This window comes from Rana temporaria, chromosome 2 (assembly GCF_905171775.1).
Source record: "Rana temporaria chromosome 2, aRanTem1.1, whole genome shotgun sequence".
NCBI classification, from domain to species: Eukaryota; Metazoa; Chordata; class Amphibia; order Anura; family Ranidae; genus Rana; species Rana temporaria.
This window is the reverse complement of record NC_053490.1, coordinates 28475902-28499168: the sequence shown is the minus strand read 5'-3', so window position 1 is coordinate 28499168 and position 23267 is coordinate 28475902. Positions and strand designations below refer to the sequence as shown.

The 23267-nt window shown below is 46.0% G+C and overlaps 1 protein-coding gene across 3 annotated transcripts in view; it reads right to left on the bottom strand.

Moving 5' to 3' along the window:
• GDPD4 (glycerophosphodiester phosphodiesterase domain containing 4) overlaps positions 1 to 23267 on the bottom strand; it is a 151091-nt gene that overhangs the window by 84472 nt on the left and 43352 nt on the right. For all 3 annotated transcript variants that reach the window (XM_040339983.1, XM_040339982.1, XM_040339984.1), the window contains exons 2-4: positions 22859 to 23068; positions 9676 to 9779; positions 5201 to 5294 (exon numbers count right to left, since the gene is read on the bottom strand). In XM_040339983.1, coding sequence (XP_040195917.1) covers positions 5201 to 5294; positions 9676 to 9779; positions 22859 to 23041 — 381 coding nt within the window. In that variant the 5' untranslated portion in view covers positions 23042 to 23068. The remainder of the gene's footprint in view (positions 1 to 5200; positions 5295 to 9675; positions 9780 to 22858; positions 23069 to 23267) is intronic.

The window sequence follows — 23267 nt, the reverse complement described above, 5'->3', positions numbered from 1 at the left end:
AGGAAAAATCAAATCTTCACCGAGACACATCTGGTCCTGTTTTGTAAGTCAGGACTGAGTGTGCTGATCAGACATTTCTGGGAACGCTAAGTATGCAAATTCTAAGCACATTCAAAGAGCCTGAAAAGTATGCGTAACTGCACTTGTGGGGGTTCTAAAAGAGGCATGATGGGAAATTTAACGACATGCTCTGAGCCAAACTCTAATTTTCAACACATGTGAGTTAACTGCAAAGGAAAAGCATTAAAGTGCCTGCCAACATGCTGGCAAAAAGAGTTCTTCCTTAAAGGAAACCTGCACTAAGAACAATAAGAAGGGCGGCCATTGCTGACCTCTGCTTCAGAAAAAAATCATTTGCCTGGCTGCCTTGCTGATCTGATCCCTTCAGTGGGGTAGATTCAAAGAGCAATTGCTTACTTGCGCCGGCGTATCGAATGCTCCTGATTCAGGAACCTCGATACGCCGACTGCAGCCTAAGATATGACTGGCATAAGGCTCTTATGCCGTCATATCTTAGGCTGCATTCTTACGCAGGCCGCTAGGTGGCGTTCCCGTTGTGGTCAGCGTAGAGTATGCAAATTGCATACTAACGCCGATTCACAACCGTACGCGCGCCCTGCGTACGCAGTTTACGTCGTTTACGTACGTCGGGTTTTGCGTAAGGCTGCCCCTGCTATTAGCAGGCGCAGCCAATGCTAAGTATACCCGTCGTTCCCACGTCGCGAAATTTGAAATTTACGTTGTTTGCGTAAGTGAATCGTGAATGGCGCTGGACGCCATTCACGTTCACTTTGAAGCAAATGACGTCCTTGCAACGTCATTTACCGCAATGCACGTCGGGAAAGTTTCCCGACTGAGCATGCGCACTACGCTCGGCGCGGGAACGCGCCTAATTTAAATGATCCACGCCCCCTATGGGATCATTTAAATTGCGCGCGCTTACGCCGGGCAGTTTTCCGGTGCGCACACGCAATTTACGGAGCTACTGCTCCGTGAATCTAGCGTAGCGCAGGTAATTTACGGAGGCGCAGCGGCAAAACGGTGCGCTGCGCCTCCGTAAAAAATGTGCAAATGTACTTGAATCTACCCCAGTATTTTCTGAACCACCACCCCGGAACAGTGCAGATCAGGTGACATCACCGTTTTTTTTGTGGCTCCTGGCACAGGATGGAGGGATGGAGGAGCGAAGGAAAGGCCACTATGTGCTGGTGAAGTTTGCAAGCCCAAGTGAACGTTCATTTGTTATCTGCCAAATACAATCCAGTTGCAGCAAAACAAAAGATGTTCAAAGTCCTACAGTTTGTATTCTTTAGAAAGCACCCACAGCCTGAGTAAAAAAGCCCTCTGCCGGCGTGGGATAGGGTTGCCGCCTGTTCAGGTTTGGAATCATGCGTCTGGGTTCCAGACCGCCTGAAACCCGGACACATTATTCAGACCGGACTATGGCTTCCCGGCAGGGTTGCTGGCTGCAGTTGTGTAAGCCGAGAGTGTCTGTTAGGCTCTCTTTCACACTGCCCAAAGCCAGCACTAACAATCCCCCCCCACCCCCATCCCCCCACACAGACGGGAGAGAAGAGAGAGCTACTCATCTTCCTCCCTCTCCGACCCCTCTGTGTCTGCCAACAATTCAATTCCTGCCGATGTGCCTCAGAAAAGGAAAGTGGAGGCTGGAAATGTGACGTCCAGCAGCCTCAGATACATCTGGATGAGAGGTGCTGACTGCCAAGGGGTGAGTGAGCTCACCATCCACCCCTGTCTGTCTCCCCTCTCTCCTGCCTCTGAGATAGTAAATCAGGGTTCTCAGAGCACCCCTTACATGAGAGTTCCCCTTTACACCAGAGGCCACAGTGTTCCCCCTTACATCAAAGTCCTCTCCGTACATCAGAGTTCTCAGTGTTCCCCCTTAAATCAGGGTTCCCAGAGTTCTCCCTCAACAAAAATTGCTATAAATATCGTGCTACTAAATACTAGTGTTAATTATCAATAATAAACATGCACAGCTGCTAAACATTCTAAGTGATACACCACACTGGTTGCAAAAATGTAAGTGAATAAATGTAGCCCTATGTGTTGTATAAATCTATTAATATCTAATAAGATAAAAGTGCATATACTAATGAATCATAACATGAGTGATAAATAGTCCATACATTAAATTGAATAAATAAAGGCTCTTCTTATGATCAGTGTTTCAACGCTAATCCACCAGTGTGATCGTTCGTCCTCAAAAGTGCACACCACCACTGATAAAATTGCACGCTCACCTCCCAGATGACGGGCACAGTGGCTGCAATTGATGGGCACAGTGGCTGTGTTTGATGAGTACAGTGGCAGCATTTGATAAGCACAGTGGCAGCATTTGATGGGCACAGCGGCAGCCTTTAAAGGGCACAGTGGCTGCAATTCCTGGGCACAGTGGCTGCAATTGATGGGCACAGTGGCTGAAATTGATGGGCACAGTGGCAGCATTTGATGGCACAGTGACAGCGTTTGATGGGCACAGTGGCAGCATTTGATGGGCACAGTGGCAGCGTTTGATGGGCACAGTGGCTGTTTGATGGCACAGTGGCAGCCTTTAAAGGGCACAGTGGCAGCGTTTGATGGCACAGTGGCAGCCTTTAAAGGGCACAGTGGCTGCAATTGATGGGCAAAGTAGTGTCATTTGATGGGCACAGTGGCAGCGTTTGATGGGCACAGTGGCAGCGTTTGATGGCACAGTGGCAGCCCTTAAAGGGCACAGTGGCTGCAATTGATGTTTTTCAGTATTTTTCAGTTTGTTTGCACCCCCCAAAAATTTTGAGCACCAGACGCCACTGATCAATGGAGCGATCTCCTGTTGAGCAAGAAATGGAAAAAGAAAATATGGACAGCCGCACTCCAAAAAACCTTGATGGTTGTATTTATTTAAAAAAGGAAAAATGCACTACAAGTCACAGCACACTACACGGGAGTAAAACAGCTGACGCGTTTCGCACTATAAATTAGTGCTTAATCATAGCTGACAATTATACAACATCACATCTAATATATAGCAAACTTTCAAAGACATATGATTAATGCTAACCCCTGATAGGTTAAAACGAATTAACCAATGGGGTTGCCTGTTGAGCAAGCGGGGTCCGTCAAAACGGGCAGATGACACTGAACATGTTTGGCTCTGATGCACCTGGAATGTATTACAGTTGAGCTTCTGGTGGGAACTGGTCGTAGGACCCCTACCCTGCAATGGTGCTAACCAATAAGCCAGTGTGCCGCCATCCACAGTGCTGACAAATGTCTCCAGGCACAGAGCGGGTACAACTGTCTTCCTCTGAACACTGGAATCTTCACAGTCTCCATTTTCCAATCCATTGACAGCTAAGTATCTACAACAAGGACTCCTGTGTTGTGTACTGAAATGTGTCTGATTGTTCAAAAAAAAAAAGGAGATTTCATCCATTCACCGCGTCTTTCTTCAGAGTATATTTTATATCTATTGAAATGGGGAAATGTGAAGAGTCGTCTTTGTAAAAGCTCATCTCAGGTTAAAATGGAAGATTAAAGTACGGATATTATCTGATTGGAAGCGAAGATGGATTGTGATAAGGAGATAAACGCCCCGGTCACAATCTACCGACTCTCTTCTATTTCTTTATCTGAGACTCAGTGTACTTATCTACACTTTTTTATTTTGCAAAAGCCGAGGCTTCACCTGCAAAAAAAGAGTTCTACCAGTCTTGCAATCCAGGTACCCCTTGCCACAAAGCACAGTCAGCCTGATGACCTCACTTTTGTCTATATCAGCGGTTCTAACCCTAAAAAAAAAACATTCTAAACCTTAGATACTTACCTGCTCTGTGTAATGGTTTTGCACAGAGCAGCCCGAACCTCTTCTGGAGTCCCCTACTGGTGCACTCTGCTTCTCCTCTTCTCCAAGTTCCCCTATAGCAAGCCACTGCTATGAGGGCAACTGTGTAGGCATACTTCAAAGCAAGGCTGTGTGTGTCTATAGACACATACAGTTCGGCTCGGCCCCGCCCCTGCTCTCTCCTCACAGGATTTGATAGATATTGGCTCCCGCTGCTATCAGCAAAGCCTATGAGACCAGGAAGAGGGAAGGAGAGCTGCTGCAGATGAGCACAGCGCAGGATCAAGAAAGGTCTCAGATAAGTGTTTAGAGATGAGGTGCTTGGGGGGGGGGGGGGGGGCTGCTATTGAAAGGTTTTTACCTTAATACAGAGAATACATTAAGGTAAAAAAAATATGTTTAGCTGGATTCAGAGAGAGTTAGGCTGGCGTATCAGTAGACTTAACTCGGAATCTGCGCCGTCCTAAGTTTAAGTGTATACTCAAACTGAGATACACTTAAACCTAGCCAAGATACGACAGCCTGCACCGTCGTATCTTAGGGTGCAATATTTAGGCTGGCCGCTAGGTGGCGCTTCCGTTGAGTTCGGCGTAGAATATGTAAATGACTAGATACGCCTATTCACGAACGTACGTGCGTTTTCAGGCGTAAAGTTATTCCATCAAATAGCTGGACTAGTCAATGTTAAGTATGGCCGTCGTTCCCGCGTCGAAATTTGAAAATTTTACGTTGTCATCCGTGAATAGGGCTGGACGTAATTTACGTTCACGTCGAAACCAATATGTCCTTGCGGCGTACTTTGGCGCAATGCACACTGGGATATGTACACAAACAGCGCATGCGCCGTTCGTAAAAAAACATCAATCGCGTCAGTTCACCCCCCATTAACATAAAACACGCCCCCTCATCTTTTTGATTTAATTTAATTTGAATTAGGCGAGCTTGCGCCGCCCTATTTACGCTACGCTGCCGTAAGTTAGGAGGCAAGTACTTTGTGAATACAGTACTTGCCTCTCTGACTTAAGGCGACGTAGCGACGTAGCGTAAATACGATACGCTACGCCGCCTTAAAGTTGCGGCGGCGTCTCTGAATTCAGCTAGTTGCCTTTAGAACCACTTTAAAGATAACCTGAGAGAACAGGAAGACACGACCTGATTGACTCTCTGTTTTATTTTTACATTCTCTTTTTTAGTTTCTGCATACTACATACTTGGTGCATCAATAAAACTCATTTTCCAAACCTTGCCATACATTCTAACACAACCACCCAGCACTGCCTGCATGCTTGTTAGCAGCCTATGTATAACTGACTAAGCCAGAAGAGCGATTATTTTAAATACAAGTTGGCTTACCACTAATATTGCAACATATGTAAACAAAACAGCCACCACAGCCAGGATCAGTACAGACCACAGGAACCAGTAACCCAGATTACGATAGGTGTACCTGGAAAGGAATAACCATGAAATTCAGAGAGGTTTTCAGACAGTTATGAACTGTGACAAACAGACTGTATTATGTGAATATGCAGACATAACAGTTTTGCCGTTCTTTTTCCTAAAAATGAACAGACCATGTTTTATCCAACGTGGGAATCCAATATGGCGCATGGGATAAGTCACCACTCGGCAGTATGCTCAAAGCTCAAAGTTAACCTAGGTAAGTGAAATGTATTTATAATACATAACCAGAGATTCCCTTTAGTGAAAATTGCATACTGATACTATCAGTAGATTCAGATATACAGGCAGTAGAAGGTATATGCTAATGTTGACTTTCCCTGTAATAGTCAGGTTTGGCCCCACCCCTTCCTGCGAAATGCAACTGCTGCAGGAAAAAGGTCTGTGACCCTTTCCAAAAACGCAGACGCTGAAAAACGTATAGATAGAGTTTTGGAGGAACCCCAAAACTCCATGGAACCCTGTTTGAGAATGACTGTCCTAGACAGGAGTAGTTGGATGGGCCTGGGAGCTCAAGTGCAGAGATCATGCATTTGGCATCCATGGGTGGGAATTGGTTTGTGATTACTTCCACCTAGCAGCACTCGGGTCATTGGTTCAAATCCTAACCACAGCTCTACCTCCACGGAGCTTGCATGTTCTCCCTGTACTTATGTGGGTTTCCTCCCACACTCCAAAGACATGCTGGTAGGTTAATTGGCTCTTGTCCAAATTGGCCCTAGCAGGGCTTTTTTTCAGGGGGAACTTGGTGGAACTCAGTTCCACCACCTATGGTTCATACCCTTTGGTGCCTGCTCTCCACAATCACTTGTAAACACAGAAGTCTGGTTTCTGTGTTTACAAGTGACAGCTCTGCACTCTGTGTGTAACCCCCCTGAACTCTGCACTCTGTGTGTAACCCTCCTGAACGCTGCGTGTAACCCCCCCTGAACTCTGCACTCTGTGTGTAACCCTCCTGAACTCTGCACTCTGTGTGTAACTGTTATATCCTCTGTGTTGTGAGGGACACAAGACTCTGGGCTGGAACAATGGATGTTTATTCAGTACAGCCTGTACACTGCAACATGCATCTCAGGACATTACAGGTTATCTGCTTCTTACATGTGGTCTCTCTAAGATGGCTACTATGCCCCTTGACTCTTGTCATCACTGCTGGGTGGAGCCAGCCTTAAAGTGCCAGTACATGTGAAACCCTTCAGGTATAACAGTAACCCCCCTGAACTCTGCACTCTGTGTGTAACCCTCCTGAACTCTGCACTCTGTGTGTAACCCTCCTGAACTCTGCACTCTGTGTGTAACCCTCCTGAACTCTGCACTCTGTGTGTAACCCTCCTGAACTCTGCACTTTGTGTGTAACCCTCCTGAACTCTGCACTCTGTGTGTAACCCTCCTGAACTCTGCACTCTGTGTGTAACCCCCCGAACTCTGCACTCTGTGTGTAACCCCCCTGAACTCTGCACTCTGTGTGTAACCCTCCTGAACTCTGCACTCTGTATGTAACCTCCTGAACTCTGCACTCTGTATGTAACCCCCCTGAACTCTACACTCTGTATGTAACCCCCCTGAACTCTACACTCTGTATGTAACCCCCCTGAACTCTGCACTCTGTGTGTAACCCTCCTGAACTCTGCACTCTGTGTGTAACCCTCCTGAACTCTGCACTCTGTATGTAACCCTCCTGAACTCTGCACTCTGTATGTAACCCTCCTGAACTCTGCACTCTGTATGTAACCCTCCTGAACTCTGCACTCTGTATGTAACCCTCCTGAACTCTGCACTCTGTGTGTAATCCCCCTGAACTCTGCACTCTGTGCGTAACCCTCCTGAACTCTGCACTCTGTGCGTAATGCAATCCTGGTATATAATGCCCCTTTAAGACCCTCCTACTGTTCGTGAATGTTGACTGACCACACCCACTATTTGATGTGATTTGGAGGGTGTGTGTAGGGGGAGGGCTTTGTGGTGTCGTGGTTAAGAAAAAAAGCCCTGGGCCCTAGTATGTGTGGACCTTAGATTGTAAGCTCCTTGTGAATGTATAATGAATATGTAAAGAGCTACGTAAAATTACCATATAAGAACCTGTAATAAAATAATAAATACCGTATTTATCGGGGTATAGCGCGCTCCCGCGTATAGCGCGCACCCCTAAAGTTGCCCCGAATTCCTGTGGAAGAAAGTTTTTTTGTACTTACAGTTTTGGTGTCTTGCGCGGCGTCCATCGGCGGCCTCGCCGGGTCCGGCGTCCATCTGCGGCTTCGGGTGTCCTCTTTGTCGGGTCCGGCGTCCTTCTGCGGCGTCCTCCCCGCTCGTTTCCCGCACCGGGTTTGAATACTGCGCCGACATATACAGAGCGCAGTACACTCGTGTATCGTCGGGCAGGCTCGGCAACTCTCGCGCTGACGTCCTGTATGTCCAGGACGTCAGCGCGAGAGGACCCGAGACTGCCCGACAATACACGAGTGTACTGCGCTCAGTATATGTCGGCGCAGTATTCAAACTCGGCGCGGGAAAGCGGGTATCGGCGTATACCGCGCACCCACGATTTTGCCCTGATTTTCAGGGCAAAAAAGTGCGCGGTATACGCCGATAAATATGGTAGATTTCACCACCTTCTATCCAAGATTGAAAACTCAGTTTTGCACCCAATCACATGTGCAGCGAATGGTGTTTCTCTGCTCTTGGACACATAAAAAACAATTATTTTCTATGTGCCCTGTTTACACTGCAATGCTACCTTCAGGTGGGTTTCAGTGTGATAAGAAAAGAAATGCAGACATGCATGAAGTCACCATCCATGTTTGCAGCACAGGTCCACTGCAGTGCATAGGAAAGAATGAAATGCCACTTTGACATTTCCATAAAGTTACAAAAAAAAAAAGGTTGCTATAAAATTTAGGTGCCAGGCAATAGCTGCCTTGGCCAATTGTTAGAAGATCAATTGATTTCCACCTAATTCTATAATTCTGGCATTACAGCTGGTGGCATTGGATAAGACAAGGGCAAAGCAAGAACAGATTATGAATGAATGGGGTATATCAGCTAATGGGCAGGGATTTTCTTGGGTCCCCTGGCCTGATGGGAGCGCCTATTTATTTGGGCGGAGTCAGGTGATCAGGGTTCTGTGCAACTTGGCCAGCTGTCTGGTTGGATGTGTGTTGTATTGCCCAGGGCTGCTAGGCCAGAAACCTAAGGCCTGCTAGGCTGTCTGAGAGCCTATCCAGAAGCAAGAGAGTAGCACAGGGTTGGGACTGCAGGCTTGTAGTCCAACCAGAAGTAAGGGTTCCGCCAGCCGGGGAACCAGTTGTGGTCGGAGGTAGAGGGGAAGATGTCACCACTAAGGGACCATCCACCTTGCTACCGGAGACCACTGTGAGTAAGCTGAGGCCAGTACCAGAGCAGACTTCTTGCCAACCAGGGATGGTGAGGAAGTGGGAAAACTTTAGCAAGTGCCAAGCCAGGGAGCCAGCAGGACAGCAGAGGTGACGCTTGTGGAGTGCCAAGCCAGGGACCTAGCGTGTCTGCAGGGGTGAAGCTTAAAGAGTATCTGTGAGTGCCAATCCAGGGACCCAGCAGGGAAGCGGGGGTGACGCTTGAGGAAGATTCATACCAGTGGAGAAGCTCAGGGAATCCAGTGGCTAGTGGATCTGAAGTCTAGTGAGAGACTGGGAGCTTGTCGAGAGACCCACAGTGAGTGATGATGGGGTAAACTAAGAACTGTTCGTGTTGCAAATAGTTGACTTCAATTGCCGTTAGTAACCACTATAAGATTGTTCCCATAGGAGACAGCGGTCCTACCTATACAGAAGTGGTATCCGGCTTGAGGCCTTCACCTGTATAGCTGTCTACCTATAGAAGTCTCAGTCAGAGTCTGCCAATTATCATTGCATCTATCTAAGGTTGCCCTGGCCTTAACCCTCTCTCCCACAGTTCTATTTAAGAGACAATAAATCACTTTGCATTCAAAAAGTGTCTGGCGCCCACCAGTTCATCTTGCATTACACCCACCATGTCTTGTAACCCAATCTACACAGGAGGATGTCAGCTGTCCCTAACTCTGGAGGTTACCTTTAGGCCTCAAGGGGCCCGGGACTTTGCTACATTTTTTGTTTTTTACATATCCAACATACCCGATCACTCAAATTCGATGGCCGCACGAAAATTGCCCGTTGCTGCGGCCCACTAATAGTGTGAAATTCGAACGAAAATCCTTAGTTACAATTTTTGAAAAGAAAATTCTGTCGGAATTTGACCCATGTATGGCCGGCCTTACAGGTACACTTAAAAGACACAAATGATGGTCAGGTGTGCAGTACAAAAGCATTTCCAAGCAGTGATTAAAAAAATCCTAACGGTACGTGAATACTCACCAATCAAAATCATTGTAGTCATTCTTTGCTTCTCCCCAGAAATACAAGAAGACCAGAGCCAGGCAGAACGTACTGATCAGGAAGAAGAAGAACACATTCTCCTTCTGCAAGACATAAATACAATATGAATTACACAAACTGTTCACAGTACCTACCCCTTTGTATTGTCTTTGGCTTTAGCCTGCATGGGCAAATAACATATTGACTTCAGTGGGGCTCCGACCAAAATGTTGCCATGTACCCTGTTTCCTGAAAATAAACCCTAGCCCAAAAATAAGACCTAGCGTGAGTTTCTGGAATGGCTACAATATAAGCCCTAACCTGAAAATAAGACCTAGTTAAAGACCTTTTAAAATCATGTAATCCGTTCTGTAAAAGATTATATAATATGCAGTGTGTCTCCTTGTGTAACTTTATTGTGGAAAACACCTTATCTACAGTGCTTCTGGGCGCTCACGTGACCCGCCAGAGCTCTTCTCTTCTCCTCCCTGCTAACGTCAAAAGCCCCTTCCTCTGCAGTGCTCAAAGTGGGCTGACGTCAGTGGGGATCTCAGCCCCTCCCTCTGCAGGATTTAAGGAAAAAGATCTCCGGCGGGTCACGTGAGCACCGTAAATAAGGTAAGATTGTCGTTCTTTCAGAGGGGAATGTACTGATCATGTGTTTCTGCTTAGCAGAAACACGGATCTTTGCCTTCCCCTAGTCAAAGCACCTCCCTCACAGTAAGTAAGCACAACTTAAAGCGGAGGTTCACCCTAAAAAACATCTATATACCATTACATCCAGCATACATCCGACATCTACAGTATGCTGTTTTTTTTTGCCGTACATACCGTTTTATTGTTATTTTCCCTCCGGCTTCCGGGTTCTGGCTCCCGCGGGACTGGGCGTTCCTATTCATTTAGATGATTGACGTCTGGCGAAAAATTTCCCCTGGCGCATAAGGCGCGTCACCAGTTTTCCGTAACTAGCTGACCTGCGCCCGCCGTGTAGAGCTGACTGCGCAGACGCCATATAGAGCCGACTCGCAGGTCGGCTAGTTACAGAAAACTGGTGACGCGCCTTATGCGCCAGGGGAAGTTTTTCACCAGACGTCAATCGTCTAACCTCTGAATAGGAACGCCCACTCCCGCGGGAGCCAGAACCCAGAAACCGGGGGGAAAATAACAATAAAACGGTATGTACGAAAAAAAAAAAAAAAACAGCATACTGTAGATGTCGGAAGTACGCTGGATGTAATGGTATATAATTGTTTTAGGGTGAACCTCCACTTTAAGCATACATGTAACCCTTTTATTGCCACTAATGTTTAACCCCTTCCAACCAGTGTGATTAGTACAGTGACAGTGCATATTTTTTAGCACTGATCGCTGTATTAGTGTCACTGGTGCCCAAAAAAGTGTCAAAAGTTTCAGTTAGGTGTCCGATTTGTCCACCGCAATATCGCATTCCCACTATAAGTCGCTAAACGCCACCATAACTAGTAAAACAAATTTAAAATATATAATATCCCATAGTTTGTAGAAGCTATAACTTTTCTGCAAACCAATCAATATACGCTTACTAGGGTTCTTTACTTTTAGAGCAAAACACAAATCCGAGCAACCACTGGGATCAGTAATAAGACCTTGTCCACTTAGACATGAAATGATTATTCTTATAAAAAGAACCCTTTACACTTGCAACAGCCTATCCATCACTAATTGTGGAGGGGCAAGCCCAGGTGCATCCAACCAACCCTGCCAAATGGTATGGAATTTGCATTGGGCATTGTGATGCTGATAAATTATTTGCTGTCTCAGCAATAAAGAGTTGACATAGTCCACCCATTGTTGTCTAGTTAGGGGATTACAGGCTAGCCAGTAGCAGGCGATTAACTTTCTCGCTAGATATAACAATCTTAGAATCATTATATAAACTCTGGGTTCATAAAGCTCAGCGTCCAAGGCTTCCAACGAGCAAATCAGTGGATCTTGGGGAATCGCCTGTTGGACCACCAAGGAGATTGTTTGTAGGACCTTGCCCCAGTATCTAGTCAGTATTGGACAACGCCATATCATATGTATAAAATCACCCCTATGTACATTGCATTTCGGGCAACCTGGGGAATCCTGTCTGCCCCACTGCAATAGCTTAATGTGGGTTCTACATACCCTGTGTAAGATGAGCTATTGAGTGAGTTTGTGAGAGGCCGAAAGGGAAATAACAGGTACTGATTCTAAGGCCCCATACACACGGGAGGATTTATCCGCGGATACGGTCCAGCGGACCGTTTCCGCGGATAAATCCTCTCGAGGATTTCAGCGGATTTCCATGCAATGGAGTGTACTCACCATCGCATTGAAATCCGTGCCGAAATCCTCTGGCGATGACGTGTCGCGCCGTCGCCGCGATTATGACGCGGCGACGGGCGCGACGCTGTCATATAAGGAATTCCACGCATGCGTTGAATCATTGCGACGCATGCGGGGGATCCCTTCGGACGGATGGATTCGGTGAGTCTGTACAGACCAGCGGATCCATCCGTTGGGATGGACTTCAGCAGATGGATTTGTTTAGCATGTCAGCAAATATCCATCTGCTGGAAATCCATCCCAGGGGAGATTTATCCGCGGAAAAAGATCCGCTGGCGTGTACACACCATAGGATCTATCCGCTGAAACCCATTTGCTGGGATTTATCTGCGGATGGATTCTATGGTGTGTATGGGGCCTTAGGCGACATCCCAGGTATCACCTGGAACAGAGCCGGGACAAGGGCTGGGCAGGAGGGTCACTGCCCTGGGCACTGTGGTATTATGTGAGGTGGGTGGCCACTGCAAGGAGATTGAGGGGGGGAAGGGATTTGTATTGGGGGGCAGCATACGGTAAGAATTGTTCTAGGAGAGAACATTTTTGGTGTGCGTGCTAGGAGCAGTGATTCAGGGGTGATTTGTGTTGGGAGGGGAATGGGAGAAAGGGACTTGTCCTAGGAGGGTCCATTTGGGGGGGGGGGGGGGGTAATTTTCTTTGGTGAAGGGAGAGGGGGATTTGTGCTAGTAGGGATAATTGGAGGAATATTTGTGCTAAGAGGGGAATTTGGAGTGTGTGTGTGTGGGGGGGGGGATAATGTATGCTCGGAGGGAAATTTTCAGGGGTGGAGAATTTGTGCTAGGAGGGATGAATTATTTTGGAAGGGGGGTAGCATTTGTGCTGGGGGGATTTGGGGATGGAGGGGGCAGAGATTTTTGCTGGGAGGGAGGGTTTGAGCAGCGGGTGGATTTGTACTGGGAGAAGGGAAAATTTATGCTTAGGGGTAATCATGCAGATTAGTGCCCATTTTTTTTTTTGGAGAGGGGTGCTAATACTGTACATCTTGGGGCGGGGGAGTTGCAGTTTGGTATGTTTACCCTGGGCTCTATATGACCTTGTCCTGGCACTGACCCGGAATATCACACAAATCCTCTGTCCAGTGTTGTCTACAGTTCAAATTGGTGGAGTCTTGAGTAGTTGCCAAAAGAGCGATATATCAACCCTCCTTTAATAGTGGCCAGAGTTACCTCTGATACCATTGAGGATTCAGCTAAAGTAAGAACCCAAAGAAGAGACTGTGCCTGCAGCGCATGCCTGACCTGGAGATATTAATTAAAATTTTATATGGGGGGCAAACTGTTTACATGAGGATGTTATATGTTTACATATGTGTGGAGCTTTTATAGAATTTCATTGTAATTTGCGTTGCGTTGACAATAAAGTATTTATCTTATCTTATTTATCTTATCTTTTTCATCTTATCAGACTGCTGAAACATTGTATGAGTTGGTTCCATATACTGTTATTTCTGGCCTGTCTGTGGTGTGGTGGGTTCACTGTTTATGTTATGTGTGTCTCTCCCATTGTGTGACTCCTAGGTTCGAATTCCCATTGTTAATTGAGTCACCTATTGTTTCTGTCTGTTGGATAATTTGACTAACTCTTGGAGTTAAGATTAGCCTTGTGTCAACTTTAGCTCGTTTATCTAACCCTTGTGTGTTGACCTACATTTGAAGTGTATAAAACCTGTATTTCTGTTCAATAAAGCCTGCGGGCCTTGTGTTTGACATATGCATTACATGCATAGTGCAGAGTTCAGGAGTGCATTACATACAGAGTGCAGAGTTCAGAGTGCGTTATGTACAGAGCGAAGAGTGCAGGAATGCGTTACGTACAGAGGTCAGAGTTCAGGAGTGCGTTACATACAGAGTGCAGTGTTCGGGAATGTGTTACAGTGCAGAGTTCAGGAGTGTGTTAGTATAGAGTGCAGAGTTCAGGAGTGCGTTACTAAAGAGTGCAGAGTTCAGGAGTGCGTTACGTACAGAGTGCAGAGCTTAGGAGTGTATTACGTGCAGAGTGCAAAGATCCGTAGTGTGTTTTGTACAGAGAGCAGAGTTCAGGAGTGTGTTACTTATAGAGTGCAAATTTCAGGAGTGTGTTACTTACAGAGTGCAGAGTTCAGAAGTACATTATGTACAGAGTTCAGCATTTAGGGTTGCGCTGTGTACAGAGTGCAGAGTTCAGGAGTACATTATGTACAGAGTTCAGCATTTAGGGTTGCGCTGTGTACAGAGTGCAGAGTTCAGGAGTACATTATGTACAGAGTGAAGAGTTCAGGAGTGCGTTATGTACAGAGTGCAGGGTTCAGGAGTGCGTTATGTGCAGAGTTCAGAATTCAGGGCTGCGCTGTGTACAGAGTGCAGTGTTCAGGAGTGCATTACGTACAGAGTGCAGAGTTCAGGAGTGCAGCATGTACAGAGTTCAGAATTCAGAGTGTAGGGTTTACGTTAGGGCTTCTGAAGGTTTCAGAATCTTTAGAAGGCTTTTATGTTTACAAGTGACAGCGGGGAGTAGAGGGTGAGAGCCGGAGGTGGCAGAACCACGTTCCAGCTGAAAACTGGGTGCGAGGGCCACATGACAAGGCCAGGGGGGGGTCGGATTCGGCTTGCGCGCCATGTGTTTGACATATGTGTCCTAGCGTGACAACGCTGCTCCTCCATAGATGGAGCGGAGTAAGTGAGCGCTGTCACCCTGGGACAGAACATGTGTTACTGGCAGGATCATTAGGTGAAAATAAAGAAACAAAACCCTGAAAAAAAAAAAACGATCGCAGCCGCCACATTTAAAGAATGAAAAGCTACAATATAATACATTTTTGTTTTGGGTTTAGCTATACTTTAAACTGAAAATAAGACAATGAGGGGTTCTTCATTAGGTTAACACGCATGCTTAATATACCAGGAATGAAGCCCGGAAGAGGCGTTGCTAGGGGGGTGCGGTCCATCCCGTTTTTTGTTTTTTTTTAGCTGACATGCCCAGCCTGCCCTGTGCAATCCCAGCCTGCCCTGTACCACACCAGCCTGCCCTGTATCACCCAGCCTGCCCTGTACCACCCCCAAACAGCCCTATACCACCCCAGCCTGCCCTGCACCCCCCCAAACAGCCCTGTACCACCCCAGCCTGCCCTGTACCACCCAGCCTGCCCTGTGCCACCACAGCCTGCCCTATGCCACCCCAAACTTTCCCATGCCACCCCAACTTGCCCTGTGCCACCCTAACTTGCCCTGTACCACCCCAATCTGACCTATGCCACCATAACTTGCCCTATACCACCCAACCTGCCCAATGCCACGCTAACTTGCCCTGTACCACCCCAACCTTTCCCATGCCATCCCAACTTGCCCTATGCCACCCTAACTTGCACTATACCACCCCAACCTGCCCTGTACCACCCTAACATACCCTATACCACCCCAGCCTGCCCTATGCAACCCTAACTTTTCCTATACCACCCAAAACTAACCTATATCACCCCAACATGCCCTATACCACCTTAACCTGTCCTATACCACCCCACTACACCAACCTGGCACTATACCACTCTATACTACCCTAACCTGCCACTATACTGCCCTATACTATCATTTACAGGGGCTGGTTTGCGGTGCGCCCCGTGCCCTTGTGCTGCCTGCTTGGTGCTGGGCAGCCTAGACAGAGGGGGGGGGGGGTGACACCATGTTTTACCGCACCGGGTGACACCAACCCTAGTGACGCCACTGAAGCCCGGATCGTATTGTAAACCGATCGAATTGTAACCGGATCTCCGTTCTGTAATAACACATTGCGATGTTTTTCCTGCTGTAATAGGAAATAGCATTCTTGGCTGATTGTCTTTGTATGTTATAGACGATGTGCTCCCATTACAGGCTGTCATTTCATCTCTGTTGTGTGACAATTCAATAGGCAGTTATTGCTGCACTTTCTGTCCTAATTCTCCCAGCAGAAAACCTGTCATTTTCTAGATGTGGAAATCTCGATTGGCCCCCATTATGGCACCATTAGGAGCCCTTGTGAAGTGCGTGGCACAGAACGTCCTGCGTACATCAAACACCACAGTGTAAAATACGCGGCACATAGAGCTAGGCTGGGGATTTGTTTTCTCTGGGAGGATACATGAGAAAAACACTTTCTGCCTGCTGTTATCAAATCAATTTGTGTCTCTGCTGGTACCCAACTCCAAGCACCCCTAATAACTGCCTGCATTAAGTAGTGCCCCCTGCTGGCGGCCTACACCAACCTCTAATCTCTCTTCTGGTAATCTGTACTAAGCTTTACTGATAGCAGTGCCGATCCTGACCTCTCTGGGGCCCTAAGCACAATTCTGCTAAGGGGCCCTCTATCTGACCCGTGATACCGTGAGCTATGTAAACCATTTCCCATTGCCACATAACATTCAGGTTTTTTTTTTACCACATGACATTCAGGGTTTTTTTTTTTACCACATAACATTCAGGGCTTTTTTTTTTTACCACATAACATTCAGCGTCCCCCCCCCCCCCCCCCACATAACATTCAGTTTTTGTTTTTTTACCACATAACATTCAGGGTTTTTTTTTACCACATAACATTCAGGGTTTTTTTTTTTTTTTTTACCACATAACATTCAGGGTTTTTTTTACCACATAACATTCAGGTTTTTTTTTTTACCACGTAACATTCAGGTTTTTTTTTTTACCACATAACATTCAGGGCCCCCCCCCCCCCCCCCACATAACATTCAGGTTTTTTTTTTACCACATAACATTCAGGTTTTTTTTTTACCACATAACATTCAGGGTTTTTTTTTTACCACATAACATTCAGGGTTTTTTTTTTTTTTTTTACCACATAACATTCAGGGTTTTTTTTACCACATAACATTCAGGTTTTTTTTTTTACCACGTAACATTCAGGTTTTTTTTTTTACCACATAACATTCAGGGCCCCCCCCCCCCCCCACATAACATTCAGGTTTTTTTTTTACCACATAACATTCAGGTTTTTTTTTTACCACATAACATTCAGGGTTTTTTTTTTACCACATAACATTCAGGGTTTTTTTTACCATATAACATTCAGGGTTTTTTTTTTACCACATAACATTCAGGGTTTTTTTTACCATATAACATTCAGGGTTTTTTTTTTACCGCATAACATTCAGGGTTTTTTTTTTACCGCATAACATTCAGGGTTTTTTTTTTACCACATAACATTCAGGGTTTTTTTTACCATATAACATTCAGGGTTTTTTTTTTACCGCATAACATTCAGGGTTTTTTTTTTACCGCATAACATTCAGGGTTTTTTTTACCATATAACATTCAGGGTTTTTTTTTTACCGCATAACATTCAGGGTTTTTTTTACCATATAACATTCAGGGTTTTTTTTACCATATAACATTCAGGGTTTTTTTTTTACCACATAACATTCAGGGTTTTTTTTACCATATAACATTCAGGGTTTTTTTTTTACCGCATAACATTCAGGGTTTTTTTTTTACCGCATAACATTCAGGGTTTTTTTTACCATATAACATTCAGGGTTTTTTTTTTACCGCATAACATTCAGGGTTTTTTTTACCACATAACATTCAGGGTTTTTTTTACCATATAACATTCAGGGTTTTTTTTTTACCGCATAACATTCAGGGTTTTTTTTTTACCGCATAACATTCAGGGTTTTTTTTACCATATAACATTCAGGGTTTTTTTTTTACCGCATAACATTCAGGGTTTTTTTTTACCACATAACATTCAGGGTTTTTTTTTTTACCACATAACATTCAGGGTTTTTTTTTTTTACCACATAACATTCAGGGTTTTTTTTTTACCACATAACATTCAGGTTTTTTTTTTTACCACATAACATTCAGGGTTTTTTTTTTTTACCACATAACATTCAGTTTTTTTTTTTTACCACATAACATTCAGGGTTTTTTTTTTTTTTTACCACATAACATTCAGGGTTTTTTTTTTTTACCACATAACATTCAGGGTTTTTTTTTTTACCACATTACATTCAGGGTTTTTTTTTTACCACATAACATTCAGGCCGGAATCACACTAGTGCGTTGCGTTTTGGAGCTGCGTTCTCGTTGCGAATTTCTCTAGAGGGTGTTCTGCAGATCAACTGCGGTTTAGCTGCAGATCAGGTGCGAATTTGGAGACCTGGAAGAAGTTCCGGGTGAGAGGAGAGTGGGGGAGAATTGTATTGAGCTGAATGAGAGAAATTCCTGCAGAGAACTGAACACATGTGCGAATTAGATGCGTACCCATAGAAGATAATGGGACTGAATTTGCACCTGAGCCGCACCGCAAGACATAAAAACCGCATGCGGTTTGGAGGCAATACGCAGTGCGGATGCATCGCACATATGTGAACCAGCCTCATTGAAAACAATGTATTTTGAAATGTCCTGCGAATTAGATGCGGTTTAAACCGCACTCAATTCGCATAGGTGTGAACCTGGCCTCAGGGATTTTTTTTTTACCACATAACATTCAGGTTTTTTTTTTTTTCACATAACATTCAGGGTTTTTTCCCCCCCCACATAACATTCAGGTTTTTTTTTTTTACACGTATAACATTCAGGTTTTTTTGTTTTTTTTACACACATAACATTCACCTCCTAGTCCTACCGTTTCCAAAAGGCATTGGCAGGGAAAATAAAATCTGAGGCCCCGTACACACGACCGAGTTTCTCGGCAGAATTCAGCCAGAAACTCGGTCGGAGCTGGATTCTGCCGAGAAACTCGGTCGTGTGTACACTTTTCAGCGAGGAAGCCGAAAAGAGAACATGTTCTCTATTTCCTCGTTGTTCAATGAGGAAAGTCGGCCCGCCGAGATCTCGGCGGCTTCCACACTGAACTTGACCAGGAACTCGATGTGTTTGGCACGTCGAGTTCCTCGGACGTGTGTACGGGGCCTCACAGTCACCACAGCTGTGCCGCTCTCCTCTCCTCAGAGTGACTGACTCCACCTCCCCAGGAGCAGGGAGCTTCAGCACTTAGCCGCTCGTGGACTACAGCTCCCATAAGCGGCGGCCGTCTCACTGACGTCACCTGACGTCTGACTCACTACTGCTACATTGTCAATGTTCAGCGCCGCGGGCGGATACTCGGACAGCCGCCGCGACGGCCATTGTTCCGGTTAGGAATCGCCGATGCAAATAGAAACTCCATGCTTCCCAGCGGGGCCCCGAGTAAATCTGGGGGCCCTACGCAGCTTGTGTAGTCTGCGTATAGGGTGGATCGGCCCCGACTGATAGGTCATTCCAAACCAGCACCGTTTAGGGGTGACTCACACCAGATGCAGTGCAGTGCGTTTTTATTCTGAATCAAAACCTGGACGCTGTTTATGATGGATTCCAATGGCCCTACTTCACGCCAGTGCAGTCAACAAAAGTAGAGCATGTTTTTCTGTATGGAACGTGTCTGGAAAAACGCACCAGAATGCACATCTCACTTGAGGTGAAGAAGGAAAAGAGTGGGCCAAAAGGCACATCACATAAAAAAAAACGCATCAAAAAATGCATCGAAACTCATCAAAACGCACATGTAAAAATGCACCTGGAATGCAGAAATTGTGGTACTGGTAGGCTGTTCCAACCAGCACCCTTTACTAGTTATCTGCTCCAATCTGTACCCTTTACTAGTAGTAATCTGCTCCAAAAAGGAAACCCTTTATTAGTAATCTGCTCCAACCAGCAACCTTTACCAATAATCTGCTCCAACCAGCACCCTTTACTAGTAATCTGCTCCAATCTGTACCCTTTACTGGTAATCTGCTCCAGCCAGCACTCTTTACTAGTAATCTGCTCCAATCTGTACCCTTTACTAGTAATCTGCTCCAATCTGTACCCTTTACTAGTAATCTGCTGCAAGCAGCACCCTTTACTAGTAATCTGCTCCAATCTGTACCCTTTACTAGTAGGCTGCTCCAACTAGAACACTTTACTGGTAAATTATTCCAACCATCACCCTCTAGTACTAGTCAGCTCCAACCAGCACCCTCTACTACTAGTCTGCTCCAACCAACACCCTCTACTACTAGTCCGCTCCAACCAGCACCCTCTACTACTAGTCCGCTCCAACCAGCACCCTCTACTACTAGTCATCTCCAACCAGCATCCTCTACTACTAGTCTGCTCCAACCAGCACCCTCTACTACTAGTCATCTCCAACCAGCATCCTCTACTACTAGTCTGCTCCAACCAGCAACCTCTACTACTAGTCTGCTCCAACCAGCACCCTCTACTACTAGTGCACTCCAACCAGCACCCTCTACTACTTGTCTGCTCCAACCAGCACCCTCTACTACTAATCTGCTCCAACCAGCATTCTCTACTACTAGTTTGCTCCAACTAGCACCCTTTACTACTAGTCCGCTCCAACCAGCACCCTCTACTACTAGTCTGCTCCAACCAGCCCGCTCTACTACTAGTGTGCTCCAGCCAGCATCCTCTACTACTAGTCTGCTCCTACCAGCAACCTCTACTACTAGTCTGCTCAAACAAGTACCCTTTATTAGCAGTCTGCTCCAACTAGCACTCGTAGTCTGTTCCAATCATAACATTTTTACTAAAAACCTCTTACAAACAACAGAATTTACTGGTAGTCTGTTCTAGCCCACACTCTTTACTGGTACATTATTCCAACCGGCACCCTTTATTAGTAGTCAGCACCCTTTACCTGTAGTCTGTTTCAATCAGCACCCACAGTGAATACCTGTTAAAAACATCAGCTTTTAATATTTGTCTGTTCCATCCAGCACTCTTTACCGGTTGTCTGCTTCAGCCTTTGGTAATAACTTGTTACAACCAACATCATTTACTGGTAGTCAATTCCAACCAGCACCCTTCACAAGTAGTCTGCTCCAACCACCACCCTTTACTGGTATAGCTAGATTCAGTAAGAGTCAGGTCGGCGTATCAGTAGATACGCCGACCTAACTCGGGATCTGCGCCGACCTAAGTTTAAGTGTATTCTCAAACAGAGATACACTTAAACCTATCTAAGATACGACGGCTTGCGCCGTCCTATCTTAGGGTGCAATATTTAGGCTGGCCGCTAGGTGGCGCTTCCATTGCGGACGGCGTAGAATATGTAAATCACTAGATACGCCTATTCACGAACGTACGTCCGCCCGTCGCAGTAAAGATACGCCGTTTCCGTAGGCCGCCTAAAGATAAACATGCCCCCTAGGTGGCGTAGCCAATGTTAAGAAGAGGAGAATAAGGGGGGATATGATCAACATGTACAAATATATAAGAGGTCCATACAGTGAACTTGGTGTTGAGTTATTCACTTTACGGTCAACACTGAGGACAAGGGGGCACTCTTTACGTCTAGAGGAAAAGAGATTTCACCTCCAAATACGGAAAGGTTTTTTCACAGTAAGAGCTGTGCAAATGTGGAACAGACTCCCTCCAGAGGTGGTTCTGACCAGCTCAGTAGATTGCTTTAAGAAAGGCCTGAATTATTTCCTAAATGTACAGAATATAACTGAGTACTAAGATTTGTAGGTAAAGTTGATCCAGGGTAAATCCGATTGCCTCTCGGGGGATCAGGGAGGAATTTTTTCCCCTGCTGTAGCAAATTGGATCATGCTCTGCTGGGGTTTTTTGCCTTCCTCTGGATCAACTGTGGGTATGGAGTTGGGTGTATAGGATTTTACTGTGTTTTTTATTTTTTGTGGTTGAACTGGATGGACTTGTGTCGTTTGCGTAAGTCATCCGTGAATAGGGATTTACGTAATTTACGTCCACGTCGAAACCAATAGGCCCGTGCGGCGTAGTTTGCCGCAATGCACACTGGAATATGTAGGCAGACGGCGCATGCGCCGTCCAAAAATAACGTCAATCACGTCAGGTCAACTCAAATTAACATAGAACACGCCCCCTCAGACTATTTTGAATTAGGCGCCCTTACGCCCACTCGCTTTAGGCTACGCCGCCGTAACTTAGCAGGCAAGTACTTTGTGAATCATGTACTTGCCTCACTAACTTACGGCGGCGTAGTGTAAACACGATACACTACGCCGCCGCAAAGTTAGGGCGGGCTATGTGAATCTAGCCCGTAGACTTTTCCAATTAGCACCCTTCACCGATACCCTGTTACAATCATAAGCTTGCGCCGTCCTATCTTAGATTGCAATATTTCGGATGGCCGCTAGGTGGCGCTTCAATTGCAGTCGGCGTAGAATATGTAAATGAGTTGATACGCCGATTCACGAACGTACGCCCGGCCGCCGCAGTAGTTTTACGCTGTTTCCGTAAGGCATTAGCAGGCCTAAAGTTATTCCATCTATTAGGTGGAATAACAATGTTAAAGTATGGCCGCCGTTCCCACCGCAAGATTCAAATTTTTTACGTCGTTTGCGTAAGTTGTCCGCGAATCGGGATTTACGTTGTTTACGTCCACGTCTAAATCAATAGGCATGTGCGGCGTACTTAGCCGCAATGCACCCTGGGAAATGTAGGCGCCCGGCGCATGTGCATTAAAAAAACTTAAAAAACGTGAGGTCAAGCCTCATTGCCATAAAACACGCCCCCCTCCAAGACATTTGAATTTGGCGCCCTTACGCCCGCCCGCTTTAGGCTACGCCGCCGTATGTTAGCAGGCAAGTACATTGAGAATCTCGTACTTGCCTAGCTAACTTACGGCGGCGTAGGCTAAGCTACGCCGCCGCAAGTTTAAGCCTTTCTCTGTGAATCTACCTATAAATCTGTATATTTACACTAAATACGCTTTCAACAACAGCAGTGCAATCAACACACAGTCCATTCAGTAAAACTGGTCACATTTCCCCTCACGTGAACAATAATTGGAACCTCCAGCATGGCGTTTTCCTTACCCATTGGCAGCACCACTGCCCAGGCTCAGTCTTCTGGCGCTGGTACCGCTTCCACCTACAGCTGTAGAGGCCTGCCAGCAAAGAGATGAACGGCTGATGCTCATAATGCTGCAGGAGACGTCGGCGTACAATTTTCAACTTCCCCAGCCTCAACCTGCGAAGGTTGGTGGACGAAACCCCCATCTGTAGAGCCTCATATCATCCCTGTGACTGAAAAAAAAGAAAGAAAACACTTTTAGACAGACAACAATTCAATTCAATGTACAAAAGGATGTTTAAAAAAAGTTTCTTTAACACAGTGAGGCAACCTATATGTTTCTAGATCAGGGGTCTCCAAACAAAGGGCCAGTTTTTTGTCCTTCAGACTTTAGGGGGGGAGGGGGGGTCAAGACTGTGACCAGCGGGAGTG